The 25,659-nt window shown below is 41.2% G+C and overlaps 1 protein-coding gene across 2 annotated transcripts in view; it reads right to left on the bottom strand.

The window, feature by feature from the left end:
* Positions 1-25,659, bottom strand: part of rab41 (RAB41, member RAS oncogene family) — a 41,858-nt gene that overhangs the window by 3,859 nt on the left and 12,340 nt on the right. The window contains exons 4-7 of one of the 2 annotated variants that reach the window (XM_041194786.1): positions 22,751-22,856; positions 13,180-13,291; positions 12,360-12,453; positions 4,573-4,639 (exon numbers count right to left, since the gene is read on the bottom strand). In XM_041194786.1, coding sequence (XP_041050720.1) covers positions 4,573-4,639; positions 12,360-12,453; positions 13,180-13,291; positions 22,751-22,856 — 379 coding nt within the window. Of the gene's footprint in view, positions 1-4,572; positions 4,640-12,359; positions 12,454-13,179; positions 13,292-21,141; positions 21,248-22,750; positions 22,857-25,659 lie in introns of both variants that reach the window. The other variant, XM_041194789.1, reaches the window with a different exon arrangement.

Raw genomic sequence — 25,659 nt, 5'->3', positions numbered from 1 at the left:
TGGTTAAGCAATGCCTCAATTTTAAAATTCTCAGCCTTGTTTTCAAGTCCCTCCTTTGCCCTTTCCCCTCCATTTCTCTGTGATCTCCTTTAGCTCCACAGCTCTGAGGTATATGCACTCCTCTAATTCTAGCCTCATGAGCATCACCAATTTTAATTGTTCCACCACTGCTGACTGTGCCCTCAGCTGCCTAGGCCCTAGGCTCAGGAATTTTCTCCCTAAACCCCTTTCCCCCTTTAAAAAACTCCTGAAAACCTCTCTTTGATCAAGCTTTTGGCCATGATCAACCCTAGCCTTGTGCGGCTTGGTAACAAATATTGCTTTATAACACACTTTAAGTGCTTGGGGATGTTTTAAACTTGTTGCCATTTGTTTTTTGGGGGGGGGGGGGGGTGGTTGGTGGCAGCAAGCAGTAACGAGGAAGGATGTAGGGGAGGCTGTACCCATTGTAGCCCCTGTAACCAAATATATATATATCAGTGAGGAAAAATTTTGAATCTTCGCGAATCTTGCACTGGATAACATTTCTTCAGATTGGTTTAATTATTCTTGCTGCATTTCAAGCATATCGTCTCTTGAGAAACCAGCCTATTATCCCTCATTGACTACATCAACTTCGCAGCAAGCTCAATGACATTCAACCATCTTCGGCAATTCATTAACCTCCTTCAAGACGATCAGACTCCAATATAGGAAGAGCCGTTAGCCATATGGCCTGTTCTGCCATTTAGTGAGATCATGGCTGACCTGCAACTGAATGTCACATAACCCTGCCTTTGCCCCTTACCTCTCAATATCTTTGGTTAACAAAATCTCAGTTTTAAAATTGGCAATGCATCTTGCATCAATTGTCATTTGGGGAACAGGGGAGGCAATGGCATAGTGGTATTGTCACTATTCCAGAGACTCAGTGGAATGCTCTGGGGACCTGGGTTCAAATCCCACCATGGCAGATGGTGAATTTTGAATTCAATAAAAATCTGGAAGTAAAAGTCTGATGATGAGCATGAAACATAGCTGATTATCATAAATACTCATCTGGTTCAGAAATGTCCTTTAGGGAAGCAATGTGGTTGACTATTAAAATGCCCTCCTAAATTAGGGATGGGCAATAAATGCTGGTCGAGCGAATGAATAAACGGTTAAAAAAAAAAATTCCACCACCCTTTGAAGTGCTTCCTAATTTCATTCCTGTAAGGTCTGGCTCTAATTTTTAGACTGTGCCATCTAATCCTAGATGTCCCAACCAACAGAAGTAGTTTCTCACAATCTAACTTATCTGTTCCCCTTAATATCATGAAAACTTTGATCAACTCTAAACCAAACCTTCTAAATTTCAACTTATAGAACACTTAATTTGTTTAATTTGTCGAAGGTTAAACCTGGGAGTGCAGGTATTATTCTAGTAAATCCATGCTGCACTTCTTCTAAGGCTAATATATCCCTCCCAAGGTGCAATGTCCAAAACTCTCTCAATAATCCAACTGTGGTTTAGCCAGGGCTTTGAATACCTGAGGGATAATTTTGACCTCTTGCATTCTATTCTTTGAGATATAAAGACTAGTATTCCATTAGCCTTTCTGATTATTTTCCATACCTGCTTGGCATTTTAATGAACCATATACCTGGATGCCCAAGTCTGTTTGAACCTCTACTGTTTTTATTTTTCCACCATTTTGAAAATACCCTGTTCTTTTTTAGGTCCAAGTGGATGGCCTCACGTTAACCTACATTGAAATCTATTTCCCACAGTTTCGTCTATTCACTTTATCTATGAATATCTCTTTGTCATTTGTATGTGCCCTTGTGAGTACAGTGAATAATTTGAACGAAAGCTACTTTCAAAACTTAATACCCCAGAAAATCCAACAATGCCCATTAGCAGATTGAGAGAGATTATTTAAGGACATAATGTACAGAATTATCGGTGCTTTGTAACACTTGTCACTTCTGTTTTATCACCCTCACTTATGATTTTGTTTTCAACTCCTCCCCTAACAAGCACTCCAGCTATCAGCTAGGAAAAACTCAGAAACCTTAATGTCATTTATTTGGAAAAGAATATTCCACAAGTAATAAAATGATCATATTTTCTGTTAGGCCAGGTGCCTCACCCTTAGAAAGGAGATTAAGTTATCAGTGAACATAACTGACAAAGCAGTTGTCAGTTGGTGGTCCGAAAACAACAGCACTGAAACTTAAAGAAAGCTACCATGTTGCCTTTCTATCTGCCTGAACAAGAAGGCAGCACAGTCACACTCACATGTTCACCATCCTCTTACACCAATTTTTGTCCTTTCCATCTTTCCTGAACTTGCTTTATTTTTTTCACGGGATGTCGGCATTTATTGCCCACACCTAGTTGCCCTGGAGAAGGTGGTGATGAGCCATCTTCTGGAACCGCTGTTGTTCATGTGGTAGAACATGAACGCTCTCAGTGCTGTTTGGAAGGGAGTTCCAGGATTTTGACCCAGCAATACTGAAAGAACAGCAATATAGTTCCAAGTCAGGATGGCGATTGGCTTGGAGGGGATCTTGCAGGTGGTGGTGTTTGGTGTTGACCATGGTGGCCATGAATCTGCTGCCTTTGTCCTTCTAGATGGTAGAGGCTGTAGGTTTGGAAGGTGCTGTCGAAGGAGCCTTGGTGAGTTGCTCACTTATATATGGTACACACTGCTGACATTGTGCGTCGGTGGTGGAGGGAGTGAATGTTTGTGGATGGGGTGCCAATCAAGTGACCTGCTTTGTCCTGGATGATGTCAAGCCTCTTGTGTTGTTGCAGCTGCACACATCCAGGCAAGAGGAGTGTATTCCATCAGACTCCGACTTGTGTCTTGTAGATGGTAGACAGACTTTGGGGAGCCAGTAGGTGAGTTACTCACTGCAGAATTCCCAACCTCTGACTTGCTCTTGTAGCCACAGTATTTAAATGGCTGGTCCAGTTCAGTTTCTGGTCAACAGTAACCCCAAGGATGTTGATAGTGAGGGATTCAGTGATGGTAATGCCAATGAATGTCAAGGGGAGGTGGTTAGGTTCTCTCTTGTTGGAGATGGTCATTGCCTGGCACTTGTGTGGCATGAACATTACTTGTCACTTACCAGCCCAGAATGTTGTCCAGGTCTTATTGTATATGGACATGGACTGCTTCATTATCTGAGGAGTCACAAATGATTCTAACATTGTACAATCATCAGTGAACATCTCCATTTCTGATCTTACTGATGAAGCAGCTGAAGATGGTTGGGACCAGAACACTACCCTGATGAACTTCTGCAGTGATATTCTGGGACTGAGATGATTGACCTTCAACAACCACAACCATCTTTCTTTGTGCTAGGTTTGACTCCAACCAGTGGAGAATTTTCCCCCCCGATTCCCAATGACTTCAGTTTTACTAGGGTTCCTTGATGCCACACACTGCTTTGACAGCAAAGGTAGTTTCACCTCACCTGTTAATTTCAGCTCTTTTGTCCATGTTTGGACCAAGGCTGTAATGAGATCAGGAGCATAGTGGTCCTGGTGGAACATAAAGTGAGAGTGAGTAAGCAGGTTATTGCTAAATAAGTGCCGTTTGATAACACTGTTGATGACCTCTTCCATTACTTTGCTGATGATCGAGAGTACTGACTGGGTGATCATTTGCTGGGTTGGATTTGTCCTGCTGACTCCTTGTTGGGGTACATTTTGACAGGTGTCACTTACTCTCTGGTACATCACTCAAATGTCCGTTCTGTGAATGCAGGCAGTGTTTTCAAGCTGTCTCCCTTCTTGTGATAAGCCCTTTCTTATTTAACGTCTATAAATGTATATACTTTTTAGGAAGGAGTTACTGAATAGTGATCAGAAACCTGAAAAATAGGGGCAGATTTTATGTGTAGCACCCATACCCTCGCTGATACCAGCTTGTTCAACAACTTAAACTTAAGTTTACTTTTTTCTCTCAGCTACCGATAAAGCCACTGGCATAGCCTGTGTATACACCTTTCTGATATCTCTCTCACCTTCCCTATCCCCCCAACCCAAATACCAAAAGGCAAAAGACAGGAAAGAAAAATTGCCTAATTTCTTATATCTCCCCATCTTCTTCAGGTAATATTGCATATTTTGCCCTTCTCCAACAAGGAATAGGATTAATCTTCCCAAAACTGAGAATGGAGTGGCCCACAGCCATTTCGTACAGAGCTCTAACACGTCATGAATATGCAGAAAATATATTACATTAACTCATTACAGTTACTGTACACAGTAAAGGAAACTATACCTATGTAACATATTTAACTCAGTAAAATATCCTAATTTGCTTTACAGAAAAATTAAATAACTGAGCAACAGGTTAATATCTTGTTTAGAATGTAAAAGGAAATCACCAAGACACCCATACACTGTGATGTTGAATTTTTAAACTGGCATCCTACTTTGCCAGATCATGCAATGGCAGTTATTATTTTGCGTGTATCCTGATAGATAGTAAAATACAAAATTAACAATTTTATCATAACTGTGTTTGTTTTAGCTCTGGCCTGCAGCTAGATATTCTTTAAAAAGCCATGGGAAAGTGCAGTGAAGGATACTGTCTTCTTTACTCTTTTCAGGTGCATTGTCCATACCAGGCAGAGCAGCTGCCACACGTCGGAAAAGCTGAAAGAAATTAATTAGAAATTGATGATTCAAGACTAACTGGTTCAAAGGCAACAGAAGACAAGCTATCTAAACAGAAGACTTGAATTGGACAATGCGCTATGTAGGGTTTACAATCAACAATTGTAATCTGTTCCAAACCACCAATTCCACCCCACAATTTTACTTTTTTGCACTTTATCAACTTGCTTGCACGAGTTGAAAGAGGAAAAAGCTCATATGGAACCATCTTGTTACAAATTACAACATAGTTGTGTAATAGCTGGTAAGAGTCTTATCTAGTGCCAAGGTAAGACAAACCAAGCTTGTTACAGTCCTCACTTGGGAGTGCATGTATTGTCGAGGTGTGGACTGCACAGAAACTGTTAAGGTAAAGAGACTTACTTTCTCCCACAGGCACATTCAATAACATATGTTCATATTGCATATTTCTTGAAATATCATCCCAACATTCTTCACTAAGAAAAGAATGGATGCCATGCCTACACACAGTAATTTGAAAATGTGACTAAAGGCTGGGTTGAAGAAAGAGTCTGAGTCAGATAATTGACGACATTGAAGACTGTAGAGGCTTTCAGAAATAAAGTGGGGCAAGGCCATGGAGAGAAACATTTTTGATTCAATTTATTGGCAAACAGTATATGGACTGGTTTCTTTCACTTAAGGAAGGATCATTATGTTCAAAATAATATCAACATTTCAAGGGAAGTAGTAAGTAAATAGAAACGAGGGAAAAATGTGCGGGAGGAGTCACAAAACAGAAAAAGTGATGGTCACTATCAAGATGGTACGTCACCAAAGTAGTTCCACTGATGTTAATCCAGTTTTCTCAGAATATCGACTGAGCTTAGTATCTTCTCCCAGCCTGCACCCTGTTCATGATTGTATCTGATAATGTTAATCTAGCTACCTTGCTTTGACTGTCTCAGTAATTCCTCCTTACAGCTAGCATCTTCATAACCGCAAAATTTTAACTACTTTGATTTTAATGACTTTGTTTTATAAATATTTAGACCAATAAACATTTAGGAATTTGGATAATTACATAATACATCTTGTTGACTATCTACAGAAATTCACAAATACGATCAGAGACAGGAACTTCAGGAAGAATCAAACAGTTTAATGTGGAAATCTGAAAACAAACATGAACTCAACTCTCTACCTAAACTTGCTAGCAGTTGTGCCTTAAATCAATCTATTCAAGGCCTGAAATCAGCATTTTCGAAGTTTATTTGGGGCCCAGACAACTGCACATAAAGCATCTCCCTTACTCCTGGGTAAGGGTTTAAACTGGGACCCAACACCAACACATGCAACCACACTTCTCAGGCCTTAATATGAGTCTTTATGAGGGGACCCAACACTGACCAAAAAACCTCAGAAAAATCTCAAAAATCTCAGAAAAAACCTTTGTAAACTCATATCATACTAAAATATATCTTAAGTAGCTACAATTTAAAAAAGAGGCTGGTCTTTTGGGAGACCTGTCACAAATGAGTAAATGATGATCTTTGATTCAGAGTGCAGTGTGACTAAAATGCTGAAATGCAGTTTTCAGCAGACTATTGTGCAATTGTTCAATGTTGAATGCATAATATAGACTGATATTTCAGTGCAGTTGAGGGTGTGCAGTCTTTCCAATGAGGTGTTAAACTGAGTCCTCATCTGCCTGCTCAGATGGATGTAAAAGATCCATGGTTCTGTTCAAACAAGAGTAGAGTATTCCTAATCTCCAGGTCAACCTTCCTCCCTCAACAAAAGTAGGTCATTCATTCATTTGCTATCTGTGGAACCTTGCTGTATGGAGATTGGTGGCAAAGGTTATTCAATTAATATTAACTTTGGGGAATCCGGAAGACGTGATGAGATGCCTTATAACTGCAAGCTCATTTGCTAGTTCAGTGGCGATGCGGAAGTCCAATGACAAAAAAGGCAGTACCCAAGTATTTTGAAAAATATGACGCTTAACATTTTATTTGCTTGATATCTTCAAAGAAACTGTTGAACAAAAGGAGAAAATATCTATTAAAACTTGATAAACTTCTAATGTTAAACTATTTTTGTAGGAACATAGGAAGAGGAGTAGGCCATTCAGTCCCTTGTGCCTGTTCTACCATTCATTTAGATCCTGGCTGATTTGTATTTTAACTCCGTATCCACCTTGATTCTGTACCCCTTAATATACTTGCCTAACAAAAATCTATCAATCTCAGTTTTTAAATTTTCAGTTTACGGAACCTCAACTTTTTGGGAAAACAGCATTCCAGATTTCCACTACCTTCATATGTGAAAGTGCATCCTAACATCACTCCTGAACAGCCTAGCTCTAATTTTAAGGTTATGCACATTATTCTGGACTCCCCAAGAAGGGGAAATAGTTTCTTTCTACCCCATCAAATCCTTTAAATCATTAGTTTATCCCTTAAATATTCTATAAGCAAAGTAATACAATAGTCTATGCAATGTTTCCCTAAAGCTTAAGCCTTTTAGCCCTAATCATTCTAGTGCTGCACCCACTCAAGGCTCATATGTACTTCCAGAGGTGCAATGCCTTGAACTGAACAGAGTGCTGAAAATAGGGTGCAACCAGGACATTTTTCTTCTATATCCTTTTGAAGTTCTACAATATCCTCAGAGTTCACAATGCTTCCAAATTTTGTATTAGATGAAAAAGATAAGAGCTAAACAAATGACAGAGGTGACAAGCCTCTCTCCTTTCCCGTCCCCTCTGCTGCCCAGTAGTGTCTCTGCCAGGCCATAGTAAAGTCATTCACACACACACAAACATGCCAAACACACACACACTCTCTCATACCTCCCCTTCACCCTATAGGAACCTGTGCTGCAGTTCAACACCTGCTCCTGGACTGGAAAAATCAAACAGCTTCAGTACGCTAAGATAAAAGCAAAACACTGCAGATGCTGGAAATCTGAAATAAAAACAGAAACTACTAGAAAAACTCAGCAGGTCTGACAGCATCTGTGGGAAAGAAACTGAGTTTCAAGACTTCTTCAGAGCTGCTCTGAAGGAAAGGCATACAGACTCGAAACATTAATTCTGCTTCTCTTTCCACAGATGCTGTCAGACCTACTGAGTTTTCCAGCATTTTCTGTTTTTATTAGCTTCAGTACACAACTTGCAGAAACTGAAGATACATCTCCCTGCATGCCTTGTTTCAGTTTTTACACAACTCCAAATATGACTGAAATAGAATCTGAAAGAAATAAGCACTGCTCTTGGATTCACAACGTCCTAAAGATTTTCATTCTTTTACTTTAATCATTACTCACCTGTATTTATTTAGAAACTAAGGAACCTATTCTTATTTCACATACCGGGGTAAATGCTCTGTTCAATCCTCTGGTTTCACATTGATCACCTAGAAACTAGTTAGGTTAAGACATATTCTGATGTGATGCAAGATCAACTTACAGGAAAGATCAATGTCCAAAATCCAGGTAAATATCTAGCACAGAACCCAAAAGCATAACTGTTGAATTGACAGTGAAAGACACAGCGTCTGCCAGGATACAGCTGATCTCAGAATGGAATAATTTTGTTAAATCTAGTACTATTTTACAGAGGCAATCCAGGTGGATCTGCTTTTTGGGGAAGGCTGGGGGGGGGGGGGGGGGGGGGGGGGGGGTGATGGGTGGAGCATCTGAATTATTGTTGATCTGCCGTAACTGAATGTGGACTACTTGATTAGGAGTACTGAAATACTGAAGCGGTAAAGTGAATGCTTCAACCATTTTATGGCCCCACCAGAGTCAAAAGAAACCATTGTGTTGGGTGGAACGGGGGCGGCATCTGATGTTCCCCACCACCAATCTGTCAAATCATCAGTTCAATTTTCATACAATGAGCCTGTATCGGTACAGTGAAGCAGAAAACAAAAAGGTGAAAGAGAGAGAATTGGTTCCCAAGGCCCAGATGGGAAAATACAATATCAGCAGCACAGTCCTCCAAGACACACGTTCAATGATAAGTTAGGTAGAAATGGTTAAGGATAATCTAGAGTAGGAGATGCATAGTTTACTTATGAAAAAATGACATTGAACATGACAATTACCATTGCAGACATTCAATTTGTAGAGCACATTAAATAAATTGCCTGTTTGTAAATAGCTAGAGTCTCAATCTAATAGAATGAACGCTGTTGCACATGGTGCACTCCAGCAACCATTCTGTTTGATCCACTCTGACTTGCTTAAATGTTAGACAGTAAAGGCACACTCCAGATATTAGGGGAAACAAGATATAGTAACAGGAGCAGTCAGTGACACTAAGCCCTAGTAAAATGTCCAACAAAAAAAAATCCCATTCTTCATTTGCAATCTAAAGGAGCTTTTCTGATTGATGATTTAACAGTGCCATATCCCACTGCTAACAATTTTACAACAAAAATGCATTTGTAACATCCTAATTTTTTTTTCCTGCTGACAAAAGATAATGTGCTTTTGGGAAATGCTCCTTTTCTCTGATGCTATGCAACAATGAGCATTAGTTAACCTTTCCTCAATTTCTAGATAACGAACTTGCTCATAATTGGATGAATTGAACTTCTGCCATGTCGCACTGCTACACAAGAGACAGGAAGGTAGTAGCCATGCATGGAGGCCCGGCCTCTTTCCACCACCCCCCTCACTCTTTCCAAAGTATCTGACCCATCTCATTGTAGGAAGGGGCAGATGGGAACCCAATTCCAGTAAGTACCAGCCCCATCAGGGAATAGTATGTGCAATATAACTTATGATAAAAGAAAATACTGCGGATGCTGGAAATCTGAAATAAAAAACAGAAAATGCTGGAATAATTCAGCAGGTCTGACAGCATCTGTGGAGAGAGAAATAGGGTGAACCTTTCGAGTCTGCATGACCCTTAAGCCCATGTTAACAGGCTTATTCCAATCCTGGCAATGTAAAAAAAGTGATTTTTAAAAAATTGTTGTTAAAATTCTTCGAATTGGATAAAGCCAAATGCAGGAGGTTCCAAAAGGTTGGCAAACTCTAACTGTTTCTTATTTAAACCCAAGTAAGAGTCTCCTAAGGTTTAGTTCAATTGTTCTGGAAAGGGTACTCCCTAGATGATTACTACTTTTCTGCAGCGTCACAGGGAAGAATGTTCACCAGACCTGAAGGGGGAAGAGTTTCAACTAATTTGGCAGGCGGATGGGAACAAGGGTATAGCATTAGAAAGCAGAAACAAGGTACACAAAGGATTGGGAGAGACCGTAGCATCAGAGTAAGAAATAGTATAAAATTAGGTGGGATCAGACTAAGAGAGAACACAAGAAGGTCTAAGATAGGTTTGCAGTGCAATTGTGTAAATACATGACCTGTGGAAAATAATGATGGTGAGCTACAAGCACAAATAGCCACATGAGAATATGATATTGAGGCAATAATGGAGACTTGGCTCCAGAAAGGGCAGGATTGGATATTGAATATTCCTGGATATAAAGTGTTCAGGGAAGAATTGAAAGGAAAAATGAGGAGGGGGCTGGCAATAATGAGAAGACTATTTCAGTGCTAGAGAGAAAGGATGTCAGAAGGGGGTTAAGCCAAACTATTTGCTTTGAGTCAAGAAACAACAGAGGCCCCAATATACAACTGGGTGTATTCTATAAGCCATCAACTAGTGGGAAGGACATGGAGTAGCAAACTTGCAGGAAAATTAAAGGGGCAAGAACTATAGAATAGTGATAATGGGGACTTCAATTATCCTAATATAGATGGGATAACAGTGTAAAGGGCAGAGGGGAGGAAGAATTTCTCAAGTGAGTTCAGGGGAACATTTTTCATCAGTACATTTCCAGCCCAATGAGGAAGGCAGCTTTGCTGGATCTGTCCTGGAGAATGAGGAAAGTCATGTGGAGCAAGTGTCAGCAGGAAACATTAAGGGGACAGTGATCATAGTATCATAAGGTTTAGATTACCTATGCAAAAGGACAAAGAGCAATTTAGAGTGATGGCACTAAATTGGAAGAGGATCAATTTCAGCAGGTTAAGAACAGATCTCGCCCTAGTAAATATGTAACCAAACAATGGGTGGCCTTTAGAGAAAAGATGGTTTAGGTACAGTATAAATACATTTTCGCGAGGGGGAAAGATAGGACAAACAAATCCAGAGCTCTCTAGATGGCAAAAGAAACAGACTGAGATGAAGCAGAAAAAGGTGGCATATGACAGATGTCAGATTGAAAATACTAGTGAGAACCAGGCTGAATACAGAAAGTTCAGGGGGAAAGTATAAAAGGAAATAAAGAGGTGCAAAGAGAGAATACGAGAAAAAGCCAGCATGCAACATAAAAGAGAATCTAAATGCCTTCTATAAGTATAGTGGACAGGTAGTATAAAGAGGGGTGAGGCCGATTTGGGGCCAAAAAGGACACCTAGGCATACAAGCAGAAGGCATGGCTGGGGTAGTTCAGTCATGGGCACTGCACTTTAGGAAGGATGTGTGGGCCCTAGAGAGAATGCAATAAGATATTAGAACAGTTCCAAGCATGAAACTTCAGTTACGTAAATAAATTGGAGAACATGGGGTTGTTCTCCATAAAGCGGAGAAGGTTGAGATGAGATCTGACATATATATTTAAAATCAAGAGGGATCCAGACAAATTATCCAGAGGGAAACTCTTCACTGTTCCCATAAGTGAAAGGGTCTAGAGCCAGAGGACACAGATTTAAGATGAGTGACAAAAATAATCAAACGCAACATGAAGAAAAATGTGTTTTCTACAGCGAGTGATTATGATCTGGAATGCACAGCCTGAAAGGGTGGTGGAGGCAGATTCAATCATGGCTTTCAAAAGGGTAACAAGTATGTACTTGAAGGGAAAAAAAATTTTACGTCTGCAGGGAAAGGGCAGGGAAGTGGGACTAGCTCTATTGCTCTTATTTTGAGCCACCATGGACTATATGGACTGAATGACCGCCTTCTCTGCTGTTACCATTCTATGATTAATTCCAATGGCTAATTATACACAAGAGAACTGAATCATTTAACTTTCTTAGTCAAATATACTTGCAATTCCAATTTCAAAGGAAAATACCTTATAGGACAGAGAGACAGGCTGGGAAGAAGGGTCAGCTGGACCTGGGGTGTCCAAACTGCAACCTTCAAGCCTTGGTAATGTGGCCTTCAAAACCCTGGTAATTCAGTCTTATCTGTGCTTATATTTCTTAAATACTGGTTTGCCTGTGCAAATTTTGTAGGCCTGGAGGTTTGATAAGTTCTCACCTTAGTACTCTTGCCTTATTAGTGGCTAAATCCTAAATCAATGTTCCAAGATCTGCAGTACTGGCAGCTTGAGATGTACAGAAATTAAAAGGAACATGGATTTGAACTTTATCTACATCTGATGCTCCATAGTATGCTGCACTTAGACAAAAATCTTGGACACTGCTGAGTTGCACTGCTTTGCATTTTTATTTGGCCAGGGTTGGTGGGGGTGAGCTGCAATGGGAAAAGAGGTACAGCTGTAACATTGCCCAATTGTAATAAAAAATATACATTTTAATCATTTTATTGTGTATTTAATATATAAAATGAATAATAAATATTTAAATTTTTTTAAAGCAAAACTTTCTGAACATTAATTTTGCCTGTTTTACAGGAATCAATTCATAAATTCAGGGCAGCAACAGTTCAGTAAAAGCTCCAGGGAAACCTCACACTTCAAATGTTTTTTTAAAACATACATGTACATACCTGCTTGACATTATATCCTGCTTTAGCGCTGGTTTCAATATACATTACATTCAGTTCCCTGGCTTTCCTCTCTCCCTCCTCCATTGAAACCTGCCTACAACAATGGAAATGCAACACAATATCAGCACATGATATTAGAAATAATAAAGAGATCAGCATTATTTGGTCTATTAATACCTCAAAGAAACTAATTTTTAAAAATGTCTTTCATGTGATCTGGGCGTCGCTGGCAAGGCCAGCATTTGTTGTCCATCCTTAATTACCCTTAAAATGAGTGGCTTGCCAGGCCAGTTCAGATTAGAGCAGTTAAGAGCCAACTGCTTACTGTGGATCTGGGGTCACACATAGGTCAGACCAAGTAAGGCTGGCAGATTTCCTTCCCTAAAGGACATTAGTGAACCAGATGGGATTTTACAAAAATCAATGATAGTTTCACGGTCACCATTACTGAAACTAGTTTTTCAATTCCAGATTTATTAATTTAATTTAAATTCTACTTGCTGCTTTGCTGGATTTGAACCCATGTCACCAGATCATTAGCTTGGACCTCTGGATTAGTCCAATGACATTAACCCTGTGCAACCATCTGTCTGATCCTGCTTTGCTCACACCAGATCAGATGTCTGGTGCATATCTCATGAGAAACATCCCTGACACATAAATTATAATTCATTAATCACTTGATTTAACAAGAGAATTAGAAGAAACTTACGAAAATACAGTCCAGACTAAATAAAGTCAGCAACATCAGTTAAATAAAAGTACAGGTGAGTGAAATATTCAAAAAAAATTACATGAAAAACTAATTTAGGCTTGTTACCTTTTGTCAGCCAGATCAGTTTTATTCCCAACCAGCATAATGATGACATCACTTCCTCTTTCTGTCCGTACATCATCAATCCATTTTGAAGTCTGTTGGAAAGAGTTCAAATCTGGAAGTATTGGGGATGGGACAAAAAGAAAGAAACAGTCTAAGAATATAGCAGCACAACTTAGATAGTTATTTTCAATGCAAGGGCCTGTTAGTGGAAGTTAACAGCAGATACAATATAAAAACAAAAAAACTGCGGATGCTGGAAATCCAAAACAAAAACAGAATTACCTGGAAAAACTCAGCAGGTCTGGCAGCATCTGTCGAAGGGTCATGAGGACTCGAAACGTCGACTCTTTTCTTCTCCGCCGATGCTGCCAGACCTGCTGAGTTTTTCCAGGTAATTCTGTTTTTGTTTTTGTAGCAGATACAATATCTGTGCAGCTTGGTTTTCGGCTCATTTCCATTCTGATCAAACTCCAAGCAGTGATATTTGCTTTCTGCCTCAGCTGGATTAAACCACCATATACAAAATTAAGAATTTTATTGAAGAAATGAGTTTCCCCAATGACTAAGAAGTAATAGGCACAAGAAATCCAGCACCAATAAGCTTCTCCAATATTTTCCAGAGATCCAACTGTTACTTATAGCCACCGTGGTAGCTAAAGGTGGGGGGGGGGGGGTTTCCAGTTGTTTCGCTGTTCATGCACAAGGACTTCACTTTCCATGAAATAAAATTAAGCAGCTACTGATTTGATATCAAAGACTGATTTTACAATGAATCCCTCCAGACTTCAGATATATTTGCCAAGTGGCTATGTTAATTGGCTGCGAAGCCCTTTGGAACATGAAAAGGGCTCAAAAATGTTTTCTTTTCATTCTTTCATTTCTCTGTTCTATACCCTTTCATTCATTCAGCATTTGCTTCTCTCTCCACTTCTTTGTCCCTCTCAATTCCCTTTCCTTCATGCAGCACCCCCCTGCCTTTTCACTTTTCTCCCATTACCCTTTTCAGTGATTGCCCTCTCCTTTCTCCTGACCTTTATATCTAACTCACACCCTCCTCATCTTTACCACACACCTCTCCCTTTCCACTTTCTCTTTAACTTTCTCAGATTTGTTTGTATCTTTGCAAATTGTGTCTGGTACTATGGACGAGATGAGGCACTGGGACTCAGGCAAGTTAGAAGCAGCAGCGTCTGGGCTCAACCGGTAAGAGGCAGCAGAATGGTGCACACAGCATCAAGGATTGGTGAGGACTGCTCAAAAATGATGCTGTGTACTTGGGGTGGGATATATAGGCTAGTCTCCCGATTGCTTACTTCTCATATTCTACTGGGGTCATTCAAGCTAACAACCATGTCTCCCATTTAGAACCTGCAGAGACTTACTAAGCTGGCTTCAATCACCCCTCCCATTTAAGTAAAATGCCACGTTGATACGCCAAGTGATATGCATTAAAAAAAAATCACATCTCAAAAAGGGATAGGTTAGAAACAACCAATCTATTGTGGGGTGTGAAGGGAGATGAATTAACCAGCAATGGTTTTGCTTTGTCTGGTCCATTTCCTGCACTTCTGTCCTGGCTCCCAGGTCCATGATAGGATTCCCCTTATCTTCACCTTTCACCCCACTTGCCTCAACATTCAACAGATTATCCCCTGTCATCTGCAGCGTGATGTCATTACCAGACAAATCTATACATCTTCCCATCCCCTTTCAGCATTCTGAAGGTACTATTCTCTCCAGGGCACCCCAGTGCACTCCTGAATCACCTCCAAAAACCCTTTCCTTTCTCATGCCACCTTTCCAATCAAGCGAAGGAGATGCAACACCTGCCTTTTACCCCCCTACCTTCTCAACTTCCAAGGCCTCAAACAGTCCTTCCAGGTGAAACAGTGGTTTACTTGTACTTCTATCCATTTAGTATACTGTATTCACCATTCACAACACAGTCTCCTTTACGCCAGGGAGACCAAATGCAGACTGGGTGACGCTTTGCAGAACACCTCTGTTCATGTCACAAGCTTGACTCAAGCTTTCAATCACCTGCCATTTTAATACACCGTCCATTCCACCTTGCCCTTGGCTTCCTACACTGTTCCAGCGAAATTCAGTGTAAGCTAAAGGAACAGCACTTCATCTTTCGATTAAGTACTTCACAGCCTTTGGCCTCAACATTGGGTTCAACAAGTTCAGACATAAAAAAAGTGGGCAAGGTCCAGAGGTTTTATTTTTGGACAACAGCTGTTGGTGATGACTCTGCTTTCCCCATTCACATCTCCTCAAGATCCATCTTTTATTTCTTTACTTGTCCCATTACCATCTCCTTTTGTCTTGCACCATCATCCCTTTTGTCCTCATTGCAGACATCTCCTTCAGTGCTTCTTCTCCCTCCCTACTTTCCCTGCCTCTGTACTTGCTTAAAACCTGTTATAAGTATATATATTTTTTTCATTTCTGAAACAACCTGAAGTATTAACTGTTTTTCTCTCACCACAGATGCTACCAGACTTGCTGAGTATTTCCTGTTTTAATTATTAATCTACCAGGACCTGCCTCAACAATCTACAACACTGGAAGAAAGCAGCAGTAATGGGATTGAAAGGTGAACAGAAACCTGCTACATTCCCACCAAGACTAGCAACATTACCTGCTTCACTCCCTGCTGGCAGACCAAATGTTTCAACCATTGGTTTTTCCACAGCCATGTTTCTAAAAGTTGGAATTTCTTTAGTACCAATCTCTCCCATTTCCTTCCCCCCATTAGCAGATCAATTACTCTCTCCTGTCTTCTTCAACCACCAAGAATGTGTGGGTCTCTTTCCACCCACCAGCCCTGCATCACTTTCACTAACTGCTAACAGGACCTCTCCCATCCCTGTACTTAATCATCTAACATCAGAATGCGAAACAGTCATATAATCAGACTATGCTTTCATGTTTTGAATCTAATTCTGAAAACCCCTTAAACTCCATAACTGAATAACATAGTCCCTGCCAGATAAATGGTGAGAACCAGATGAAATGGCACGTGTAGCACTGGTAGCCTGGGATCCGCATGCAGCGATGACTTGGTCATGCCCTGCTAGCAACATCTAGATAGCAAAGAAAGGAAACATTTGAGATGAGGAAAGAAAGCAACACCAATTAAGGCATATTCGTTACCATGGTGAATGGTCCAAATAAGGCTTAAAAGTTAGGAGTACAGGGGGGAATTGGTTGAACTTTTTCACTAAACGGGTAATAAGCATTGTAGAATCTTACCAGGGAAGACATCGAAAAAGATGCCAAATGGTTTCAAGAGGCAATTAAACATGTTTCTTGAGACAGATGGGGTTCAGGCGCACATTAGGATTGTATCAAAAAGAATGACTTGGCAGATGCTTGGCAGCGGCATGTGCAGCCACGCTCACGGCACTGAGTGGCTCAGCTGCACATCGTGGTGGTGGTGGTGGTGGTGGTGGTGGTGGTGGTGGTGGTGGGGGGGGGGGGGGGGGGGGGGGGGGGGGGCAGGGTCAAGGATGTCACTGAATGGCTGCAGGGCATTATAAAGGGGGAGGGCAAACAGACAGAGACTGTAATACATATTGGTACCAACGACATAGGTAGAAAGATGGATGAGGTCCTGCAAGCAGAATTTAAGGAGCTAGAAAGCAGATTAAAAACAGAACCTCAAAGGTAGTAGTGCCACGCACTAGTGAGTATAGAAATAGGAGGTTAGTCCAGATGAATGCATGACCGGAGATATGGTGCAGGAGGGAGAGCTTTAAATTTCTGGGACATTGGGATCGTTTCTGGAGTCGGTGGGAACTATACAAGGCGGACGGGTTGCACCTGAATCGGAATGGGACCAACATCCTTGCGGGAAGGTTTGCTATGCTGTTGGGGAGGGTTTAAACTAACTTGACAGGGGGGTTGGGATCCTGACAGGAGGTTCAGCAGGGCGAGATGCACAGCCAAAATTAGAAGAGAGAGCAATTGAGTCTGGAAAGCATAGAAATTATAGGCCAGTTAAGGCACAAGGGATTTTAGCAAGGTTGGATGGTATTTACTTTAATGCAAGGAGTCTGACAAATAAGGCAGATGAGTTGAGGGCACAAATTAATACATGGGAGTATGATGTCATTGCTGTCACAGAGACATGGTTGAGAAAGTGGCAGGATTGGCAGCTCAATATTCCAGGATATAGGGTCTTCAGGTGAGACAGGGAATGAGATAAAAGAGGAAGGGGTATCGCAGTATTGATCAAGGAATCAATTATAGAAGTAAGGAGGGAGGACATCTTAGAAGGCTCCTCAAATGAAGCCATATGGGTAGAACTTAAAAACAAAAAAGGAGCAATCACATTGCTGGGAGTGTACTACAGGCCCCCAAACAGTCAGAGAGAAATAAAAGAGCAGATATGTAGGCAAATTTCAAAGAAGTGCAAAAATAATAGGGTAGTAATAGTGGGGGATTTCAACTTCCCCAACATTAACTGGGTTGGTCATAGTGTGATAGGTTTACAGCGGAATTCTTAAAATGCGTCCAGGAGAGCTTTTTAAACCAGTACGTAGAAGGTCCTGGACTTTTTAAGGAATAAAGCTAGGCAAGTGGTAAAGGTATCAGTGGGGGAGCATTTTGCAGATAATATTCATAACTCCCTTAGATTCAAAGTTGGTATGGAAAAGGACAAGAATGGGCCAGAAGTCAGGCTTCTAAATTGGGGGAAGGCTGATTTTAATAAGATCAGATACGATTTGGCCAGCGAGAACTGGGAGCAGCTACTTTTAGGTAAATCTGCATCAACAGCAGTCGGACTCATTCAAGAAGAAGGAATTAGGGAGTATAGGGCCAACATATTCCAGTAAAGATAAAGGGTGGGATCAATAAATCTAGGGAATCCTGGATGTCGAGGGATATACTGGATTGGATAAAGAGAAGGGAGGCTTATGGCAGATACTGAGGGCTCAAAACAGCAGAAGCCCTAGACGAGTATAGAATGTGTAGGGGGGAACTTAAAAAGGAAATTAGGAGAGCTAAAAGGGGGCATGAAAAAACATTGGCACGTAAAATAAACGAGAATCCAAAGTTATTTTACAAATACATTAAGGGGAGAATTTCCCCCTGTCCAGGATGGGTGGGGGGGAGTGGGTACGCCTCCGATTGGTGCCCCCAATTGGGGGTGCACCACCATTTTATGTGGGTGGGCCAATTAAGGCCCGCCCAGTGTGACATCTGTCAGAAAGCACTATGCACTCCCTATGCGGGCGGTGAGAGAAATTCCCTAAGCCGGGAGTGCGCTCTTTCGTGCATGCATGCAAAAGGGCTCACTCATCTCCCTGAGGTGCTGCCTCAGGGAGATCGGCGCCAAATTTAAAAATAGTAAATGTAGAGAAATAAAATTTCCCTGACATGTCTCCTCATGTGACTTGAGTTGGGGCATGTCCATAACTTTTAATTAAACTTTTACTCAATTTTTAAAAACCTGCATGAAACCTCATCCCGCTTGTGGATGAGGTTTCATGCTTTTTCTGAAGGCCGCCAGGGCTCCCGGCCTACCCGACAACCTTAAGGTCCATTAACTAGTTCAATTAGTTTTTAAATGGCCTCAATTGGCCACTGACAGGTCAGTGAGCGCACAGCTGATTTGGTAGCACCCCCGTCGACCTAAAAATTGAAATGACGCAGGGTGACGTCAGGAGTTCCGCCCGAATTCATCCCACGTCATTTTACGTGTCGGCGAGTTGGTCCTGCCCCTCGCTCGCTGACCTCAATATCCTGGCCTAAGAGTAAGAGGATAACTAGGGAAAGAGTAGGGCCCATTAAGGACCATAGTGGTAATTTGTGTGTGGAACCGGGAGACATAGGTAGGGTTCTAAATGAACACTTAGTGTCAGTGTTCACAAGTGAGAGAGACGATATGAGTATGGAAATCAGGCAGAAGGACTGTGATATAATTAAAGAAATTAGCTTAGAAAGGGAGGAGGTTCTAAGTGATCTGGCAGGCTTAAAAGTAGATAAATCTCCAGGCCCGGATGAAATGTGTCCTAGGCTGTTGAGTGAGGCAAGGGAGGAGATAGCAGGGGCACTGGCAATAATTTTCAATACCTCTCTGGCCACAGGAGAGGTGCCAAAGGACTGGAAGACAGCCAATGAAGTACCGTTATTCAAGAAGGGAGGAAGGGATAAACCAGGGAAGTACAGGCCAGTCAGTCTAACCTCGGTGGTAGGGAAACTACTGGAAGCAATTCTGAGGGACAGGATTAATCTACACTTGGAGAGGCAGGGATTAATCAAGAACAGTCAGCATGTTTTTGTTAAGGGGAGGTCATGTCTGACCAATTTGATTTAATTTTTCGAAGAGGTGACCAGTGTATAGATGAGGGCAATGCATTTGACATAGTCTACTTGGACTTCAGCAAGGGTTTGATACGGTCCCACTTGTGAGACTGATAACGAAGCTAAGAGCCCTTGGGATCCAAGGCAATATTGCAAAACGGATCCAGAATTGGCTGAGTGGCAGGCCATCACCTGGTCATGGGGTGTTTTTGTGACTGAATGCCTGTGTCCAGTGGGGTTCCACAGGGATCATTGTTGGGTCCCTTGCTGTTTGTGGTATATATTTAGATTTGAATGTAGAAAAGTTGATCAGTAAATTCACTGATGACATGAAAATTGGTGGGGTGGTAAATAATGAGGATAGCCTTAAATTACAGGGGGATATAGACGGGCTGGTCTGACGGGCTGATCAGTGGCAAATGGAATTTGATCCGGATAAGTGTGAGGTGATGCACTTGGGCAGGACAAACAAGGCACGGGAATACATGATGAATGGTAGGACCCTGGAAACTACTAAAGATCAGAGGGACCTTGGTGTGTAAGGACCTTAAGGTAGCAGGACAGGTAGATAAGGTGGTTAAGGCAGCATATGGGATACTTGCCTTTATTAGCCGTGGCATAGAATATAAAAGCAGGGAGGTTATGCTGGAACTGTATAAAACACTGGTTTGGCCACAGCTAGAGTATTGTGTGCAGTTCTGGAATCTGCTTTATAGGAAGGATGTGACTGCACTACAGAGAGTGCAGAGGGGATTTACCAGGATGTTGCCTGGGCTGGAGAGTTTTAGTTATGAGGAGAGATTGAATAGACTGGGGTTATTTTCCTTGGAGCAGAGGAGATTGAGGGGGGACAGGATTGAGGTGTATAAAATTATGAGGGCTTAGATGGGGTAGACAGGAAGGAACATTTCCCCTTGGTGGAGGGAACTATAACCAGGGGGCATAGATTTAAGGTAAGGGGCAGGAGGTTTCAAGGGGATGTGAGGAAGAATTTTTTCACCCAGAGAGTGGTGGGAATCTGGAACTCACTGCCTGAAAGGATGGTAGAGGCAGAAACCCTCATAACAGTTAAGAAGTATTTGGATGTGCACTTGCAATGCCATAGCATAGAAGACAATGGGCCTAGTGCTGGAAAATAGGATTAGAATAGTTAGATATTTGTTTGATTGGTGCAGACTTGATGGGCCGAAGGGCCTTTTTTCAGTGCTGTAGGCCTCTATGACTATGACAAAGGTACTTATTTGTCTGTTTTTAATAATTCTTAACCACCCAGTTTTATTTTCAGGATGCCTGCTTTCAAACATTGATCTCCTTTGTTGTAGGGGGTGGAACAGATAGCACTGCAGGGTTTCTTCTTGCAAAAAACACTGCCAAATTTTAGAAGGGGCACAGCAAGGTCACCGATCATTGCACTTCGGGGTCAAAAAGGAAGGGGATGTCACACTCTGAATGCACTGCCATACTTGGCACCGTGGTATCACTTGCAGTAATTGCATGACTACATCATAGGGGACACAGTGGAATTACTAGCTACACTCTATTATGGATATTAATAAGAAACTATAGCAGCTGTGTGATAAACAGAAGTGTGTCATGCACAGGAACATAGTGGAGTAAGAGAAAGAATTAGCAGGAATTTGCACTCACTTGTAATATCATAGACTACAACAGCAATAGTGGAGTCACGGATGTAGCTGGGAATCAGACTGCGGAATCGCTCCTGGCCGGCTGTATCCCAGAGCTGCAGTCGAACCTGCAGAGACCAGGTCCAGGACAGCAGAGAAAGAGAAAAGGCAAGGGGAAAATGACAGGATCAAGGACCAATCTCAATCAGCACAGCAGAACGCCACTCACTGGGAGCAGGTCAGAGTCTCCACTATTGTGTTTCATGATAATTGGATTTAGTTGCAAATTAAAACAGTTAGAAAATCTGAAAAGCTCAACAAGCATTTTACATCAACCTCATCTCAGGCCTGCAGAATGAAACCTGTATCTTCATCCCATGACAATTCAGTAAAGTTTTGTAAGATCATTGATAACTTTCCTGAAACACAAGGAATTAACTTATCAGGTGTCAAGTATATAATTATACAATAAGAGAATTTAATTGTGCGCGCATCCTTGTGACATTAGCCAGAAAACTTAATACACTTAAGTTGATATACTTGGTTGATATAGTAAACTGAACTTGAAACTCCAGCAGTCATAGCTGTGGCTTATACAGCGGCATGGAAAGTGCTGGCAAAGTGACGGTCACAAGCTAGTTCAACATACCTTACACATTTTAAAGGCTCAGACACACCACTCTTTGAACCTCTCAATTGTGTAAGTGTTGTGAAGCTCCCTTGTATATGTCAGTTACTATGAGCTTTAAATGGTTCACCTGATAAGATCACATTCCTGTCAATTTTCTTTAGGATGACTGAAGTTCATCCTATTTGGGTTGCATTATAGGAAATATTTTCAATGTAAGTGACTCCTTACATCGCTTTCATTTGATAAAAGGCAGATAATCTCAGCTTCAACCCTTAATAGCCCAGATCTCAGAAAGATTGCAGAATTAAAACAGTTCTGGATGTAACTACAAGAAAAAGATGAAAAACAGCAGTCCTCCAACAAGCAGTTATACCAATGTGATATGAGACAGGGGAATTGAATGCAAGTGCTAGAGCTGTCTCTTTTCTCTTTAGTAGCTGCTAAGAGTTGTTTCGAGTACAGTAATAGATAAGGGCTCTGCAATTCTAGAAAACTGTGGAAGTTAAATCCATAAGCATACAAATAATTTTAAATTCAGGATAAAATCAAAAATCGCACTTAGCGGTTGACAAATGGAAAATATGCCCATCTGTATGAGAGGGGCAATAGGCATGCTACCAGCGGGTACAGGAGTGAACAGCACATAAATCAGTATCAAATTAGACCCAGCCTCTGAAGGAATTCAGAGAAAGCTTCACACAGATGTGTATTATGGGCTATTGGGGGCTGCCTGACGACGTCAATGGGTGGAAGTGAAACATGTTCCATTCCCAGATGCATTAACCTTCACCTTAACAACAAAGGAAAAGTTTGTTCAGTTAAGTTACACCAGTATGTGGTCACAGCAAAAACGGCATTTTATTAACGTTGCCTCAAAACCTATAGACCTGAGTGGTTATTTTGAACAAAATGGTGCGTTAATTGCCAGATAGTCCATAAATTGTTTTATAAAGAGTACTGATTGTACTGGAATCAAAACGCACATACACTGAATACCTACTTGTAATATCAAACACTACAACAGCAGCAGCCGAGTCACGGATGTAGCTGGGAATGAGGCTGCGGAATCGCTCCTGGCCTGCGGTGTCCCACAGCTGGAGTCTGATCTGGGGGTGGAGGAGCAGAGGGGAAAAACCAAATGGGAAAACAACACAGGAAAAATACACTGAACGGCAAAGAAAACAAAATGAAGAATGCAGGGAACCTAAAAGCCTGAAAAGCAGAATGGTACTTCACAAACCCACCAGAAGCTTCACAACAAGTTTTCAGATGCAGGTAAAAAAAACATATATAATGAAACAAATGGATGTCCTCTCGTTAGTCATCTCATGAATGCACTGAAGCAGAATTAGATCCCACTCCGCTACATGCACCTAGTCAATCAGTCATAGATAAAGTTCAGCAAGGCATCCAGTTATTCAATAGGAGAATCACTGGTATATTAGGAGTTTTCTCATATCCTCTCCTGAAGATGTAAACACACGCTGGGGTACAATTTCACAGATGCTGGCTACTTTTTGGTACCTCACCCAAGTGACATTCTTAGTATGTGACTCCAGTTAGTGAATGCCAATATGTTATTCAATCATAAAAGCATCACAGCTAAGCATACTTCTGTCCTCACTTGATCTCCACACAGGCACTATCTGTTAGGGATCACTAGATAGTAATCAGTGTTGAATCACAGCTGATCTTCGCTCTCCTGTCAGTAAATAATTGTATGGCTCATTGGAAGGGACCAATAGCAACCTTTCTCTTCATGCCACAAATGGGCCTCAAGCTGGAAAATCAAAGAATCTTTTTGGAGAGTGTGCAGATCAATGAGGAGCACTCATCTCCAATTTTTCCCTGGATACATTTTAAACAGCTCTGTAAACTACCACAACAACTGATCGGTGCTTCCAGACCTCAGTTAGTAACCTCTTTACCTAATGTTCACTGTTCAATAGTTGGCAACATAGTGAAAGTGTATTGTTACTAGTCCCTCACCTATAATCTCCCTTTTTTGGTATGGCTCAGATTGGGAATTGAAATGGAAATCAAACCTATTTCTTACCATCCATAGTGTTAAACATCAGCCATGTAACAAGCAGTATTACCACATGCCTCACTTAAACTGCTTATTCCCAGTTTAACCACTGACAACACCTCAAACACTAGGCTTGGAGAATATCACCAAATTACCTAAAGTTATTTAAGGTTGTCTTTTTGCTAGATCCTATTCTTGGACAAGGAGGGTGCTCGTGTATTGAACCGATATTATGAAACCACCCCCCTGATAGGCTCTAAGCTATGAAAGGTTGTCTTCAAGACCGATCATTCTCATCTATGAAAATTCAAATGGCACAGCCTGCCAAGAGATGCGATGCAGCTTATATTTCATTAACTGGCAAAAAGATAGCAAATGATTCTGAGGAGTTGCTGGTTTCAACTACAACCTATTTGGCTTTTGCAATGACTGTTCCCTTGGATAGGGATCTTGAGTACAATGTGGAGATTAGAAGTTCTAGCTGACATAACAGGAAATGAACTTTCCATGGATTACACCTTGTGCCAGCCTTAGCAATTTTGCTAGCTGGCCACATAGCAACATACACCCAGTCAATCATACATGCCTCCTGAGCTATAAGTCTACACATTTGGTCCAGAGGCTGCAAAGGGCAATATCAATCAAATGTCTTCTACGTAGTTAAAAAAATCGAACTGTGATAGAACCAAGGCAAGTAATATCAAATATATTACAGGGGGGTTACTACTGGTGTTCAAAATTTACCTCCAATAGTTAATGCAATAGGTACCTGATGAGCCACAGGCCAACTAGGCAGATTCACATTTCTCAATGCAGACCATGTTCATCTTAGTTCCATCCTAAGCACTCTTGAAAAACTAATTGGAGGGTGACATTAACTTACTGGAGAAGGATGTCTAATTTCACTGTAAAGAACAGGTCTTTCTTTCAAATGTTTATGATTACTCTAAACTCAAACAGCTCAATGAATTTTATACAATGTGTGGAAGGGTGTGAAGTTGGGAAGTTCTATTACCAGCCTTTGGGATCACTCTTCTTCGCAGATTTTAGTTCTGCCATTGTATGTCAAGGACACATGGTGAGGGCTGCTGACTGTAAGCAGAGTGTGGTGCATCAGAGAGCCAGCAGGGGTAAACATTGAACTAAGAGTAGAGCATAAGTGAGAACACTGATAGATAAGGTTGGGTTGCAGTTTTAAAAAAGAGTAAGTTAAAATCAAGAGGCCATGTAAAATTTGTGGTTATTTCAGAGGAAATCCTCTATCTAAAGCCATTGTGGGCACACCAACGCCATAAAAACTGTTGCAGTTCAAGAGAAGGTCCACAATCGCCTTCTCAAAGCACTTAGAGAGTGGAAACAAATGTGGTCTTGCTATGGTTGCTGGAAATTAATAAGAGAACAGAACCATAAATATTAAGCTGGGAGCTTTGCAGAGATGTAAATCAGTGCAGTTGGGAGAAAAGTTGAGAATTATAGTAAGAAAAGAATGAGAAAACATGAAAAATGGGTTTGAGAAGTGTGAACACATCAATTCTTGGAGACCCATTATTTTTAAACTGCGCCCCAGTTCTAGATTTCCCACCAGAAGAAACATCCTCTCAGCATCTAACCTGTCACACCTGCTTAGAATTTGTGTTTCAATAAGATCACCTCTCATTCTTCTAAACTAAAATGAGTATGAATCCAACCTGCTCAACTTTTCCTCAACTCCTTCATCCCAGGAATCAACCTAGCGAACGTTCTCTTGACTGCTTCAAATCCAAGTGTATCCTTCCTCAAGTACAATATTCTGTACAATTGTAGTAGGACTTCCCTACTTTAATAGTCCAGCCCCTTTCAAGAAAGGCCAACATTCCATTTGCCTTCCTAATTACTTGCTG

The sequence above is a fragment of the Carcharodon carcharias genome, chromosome 9 (assembly GCF_017639515.1).
Source record: "Carcharodon carcharias isolate sCarCar2 chromosome 9, sCarCar2.pri, whole genome shotgun sequence".
In the NCBI taxonomy this organism is placed as follows: domain Eukaryota; kingdom Metazoa; phylum Chordata; class Chondrichthyes; order Lamniformes; family Lamnidae; genus Carcharodon; species Carcharodon carcharias.
The sequence above is the reverse complement of the archived record's forward strand: the minus strand, read 5'-3'. Positions and strand labels throughout refer to the sequence as shown.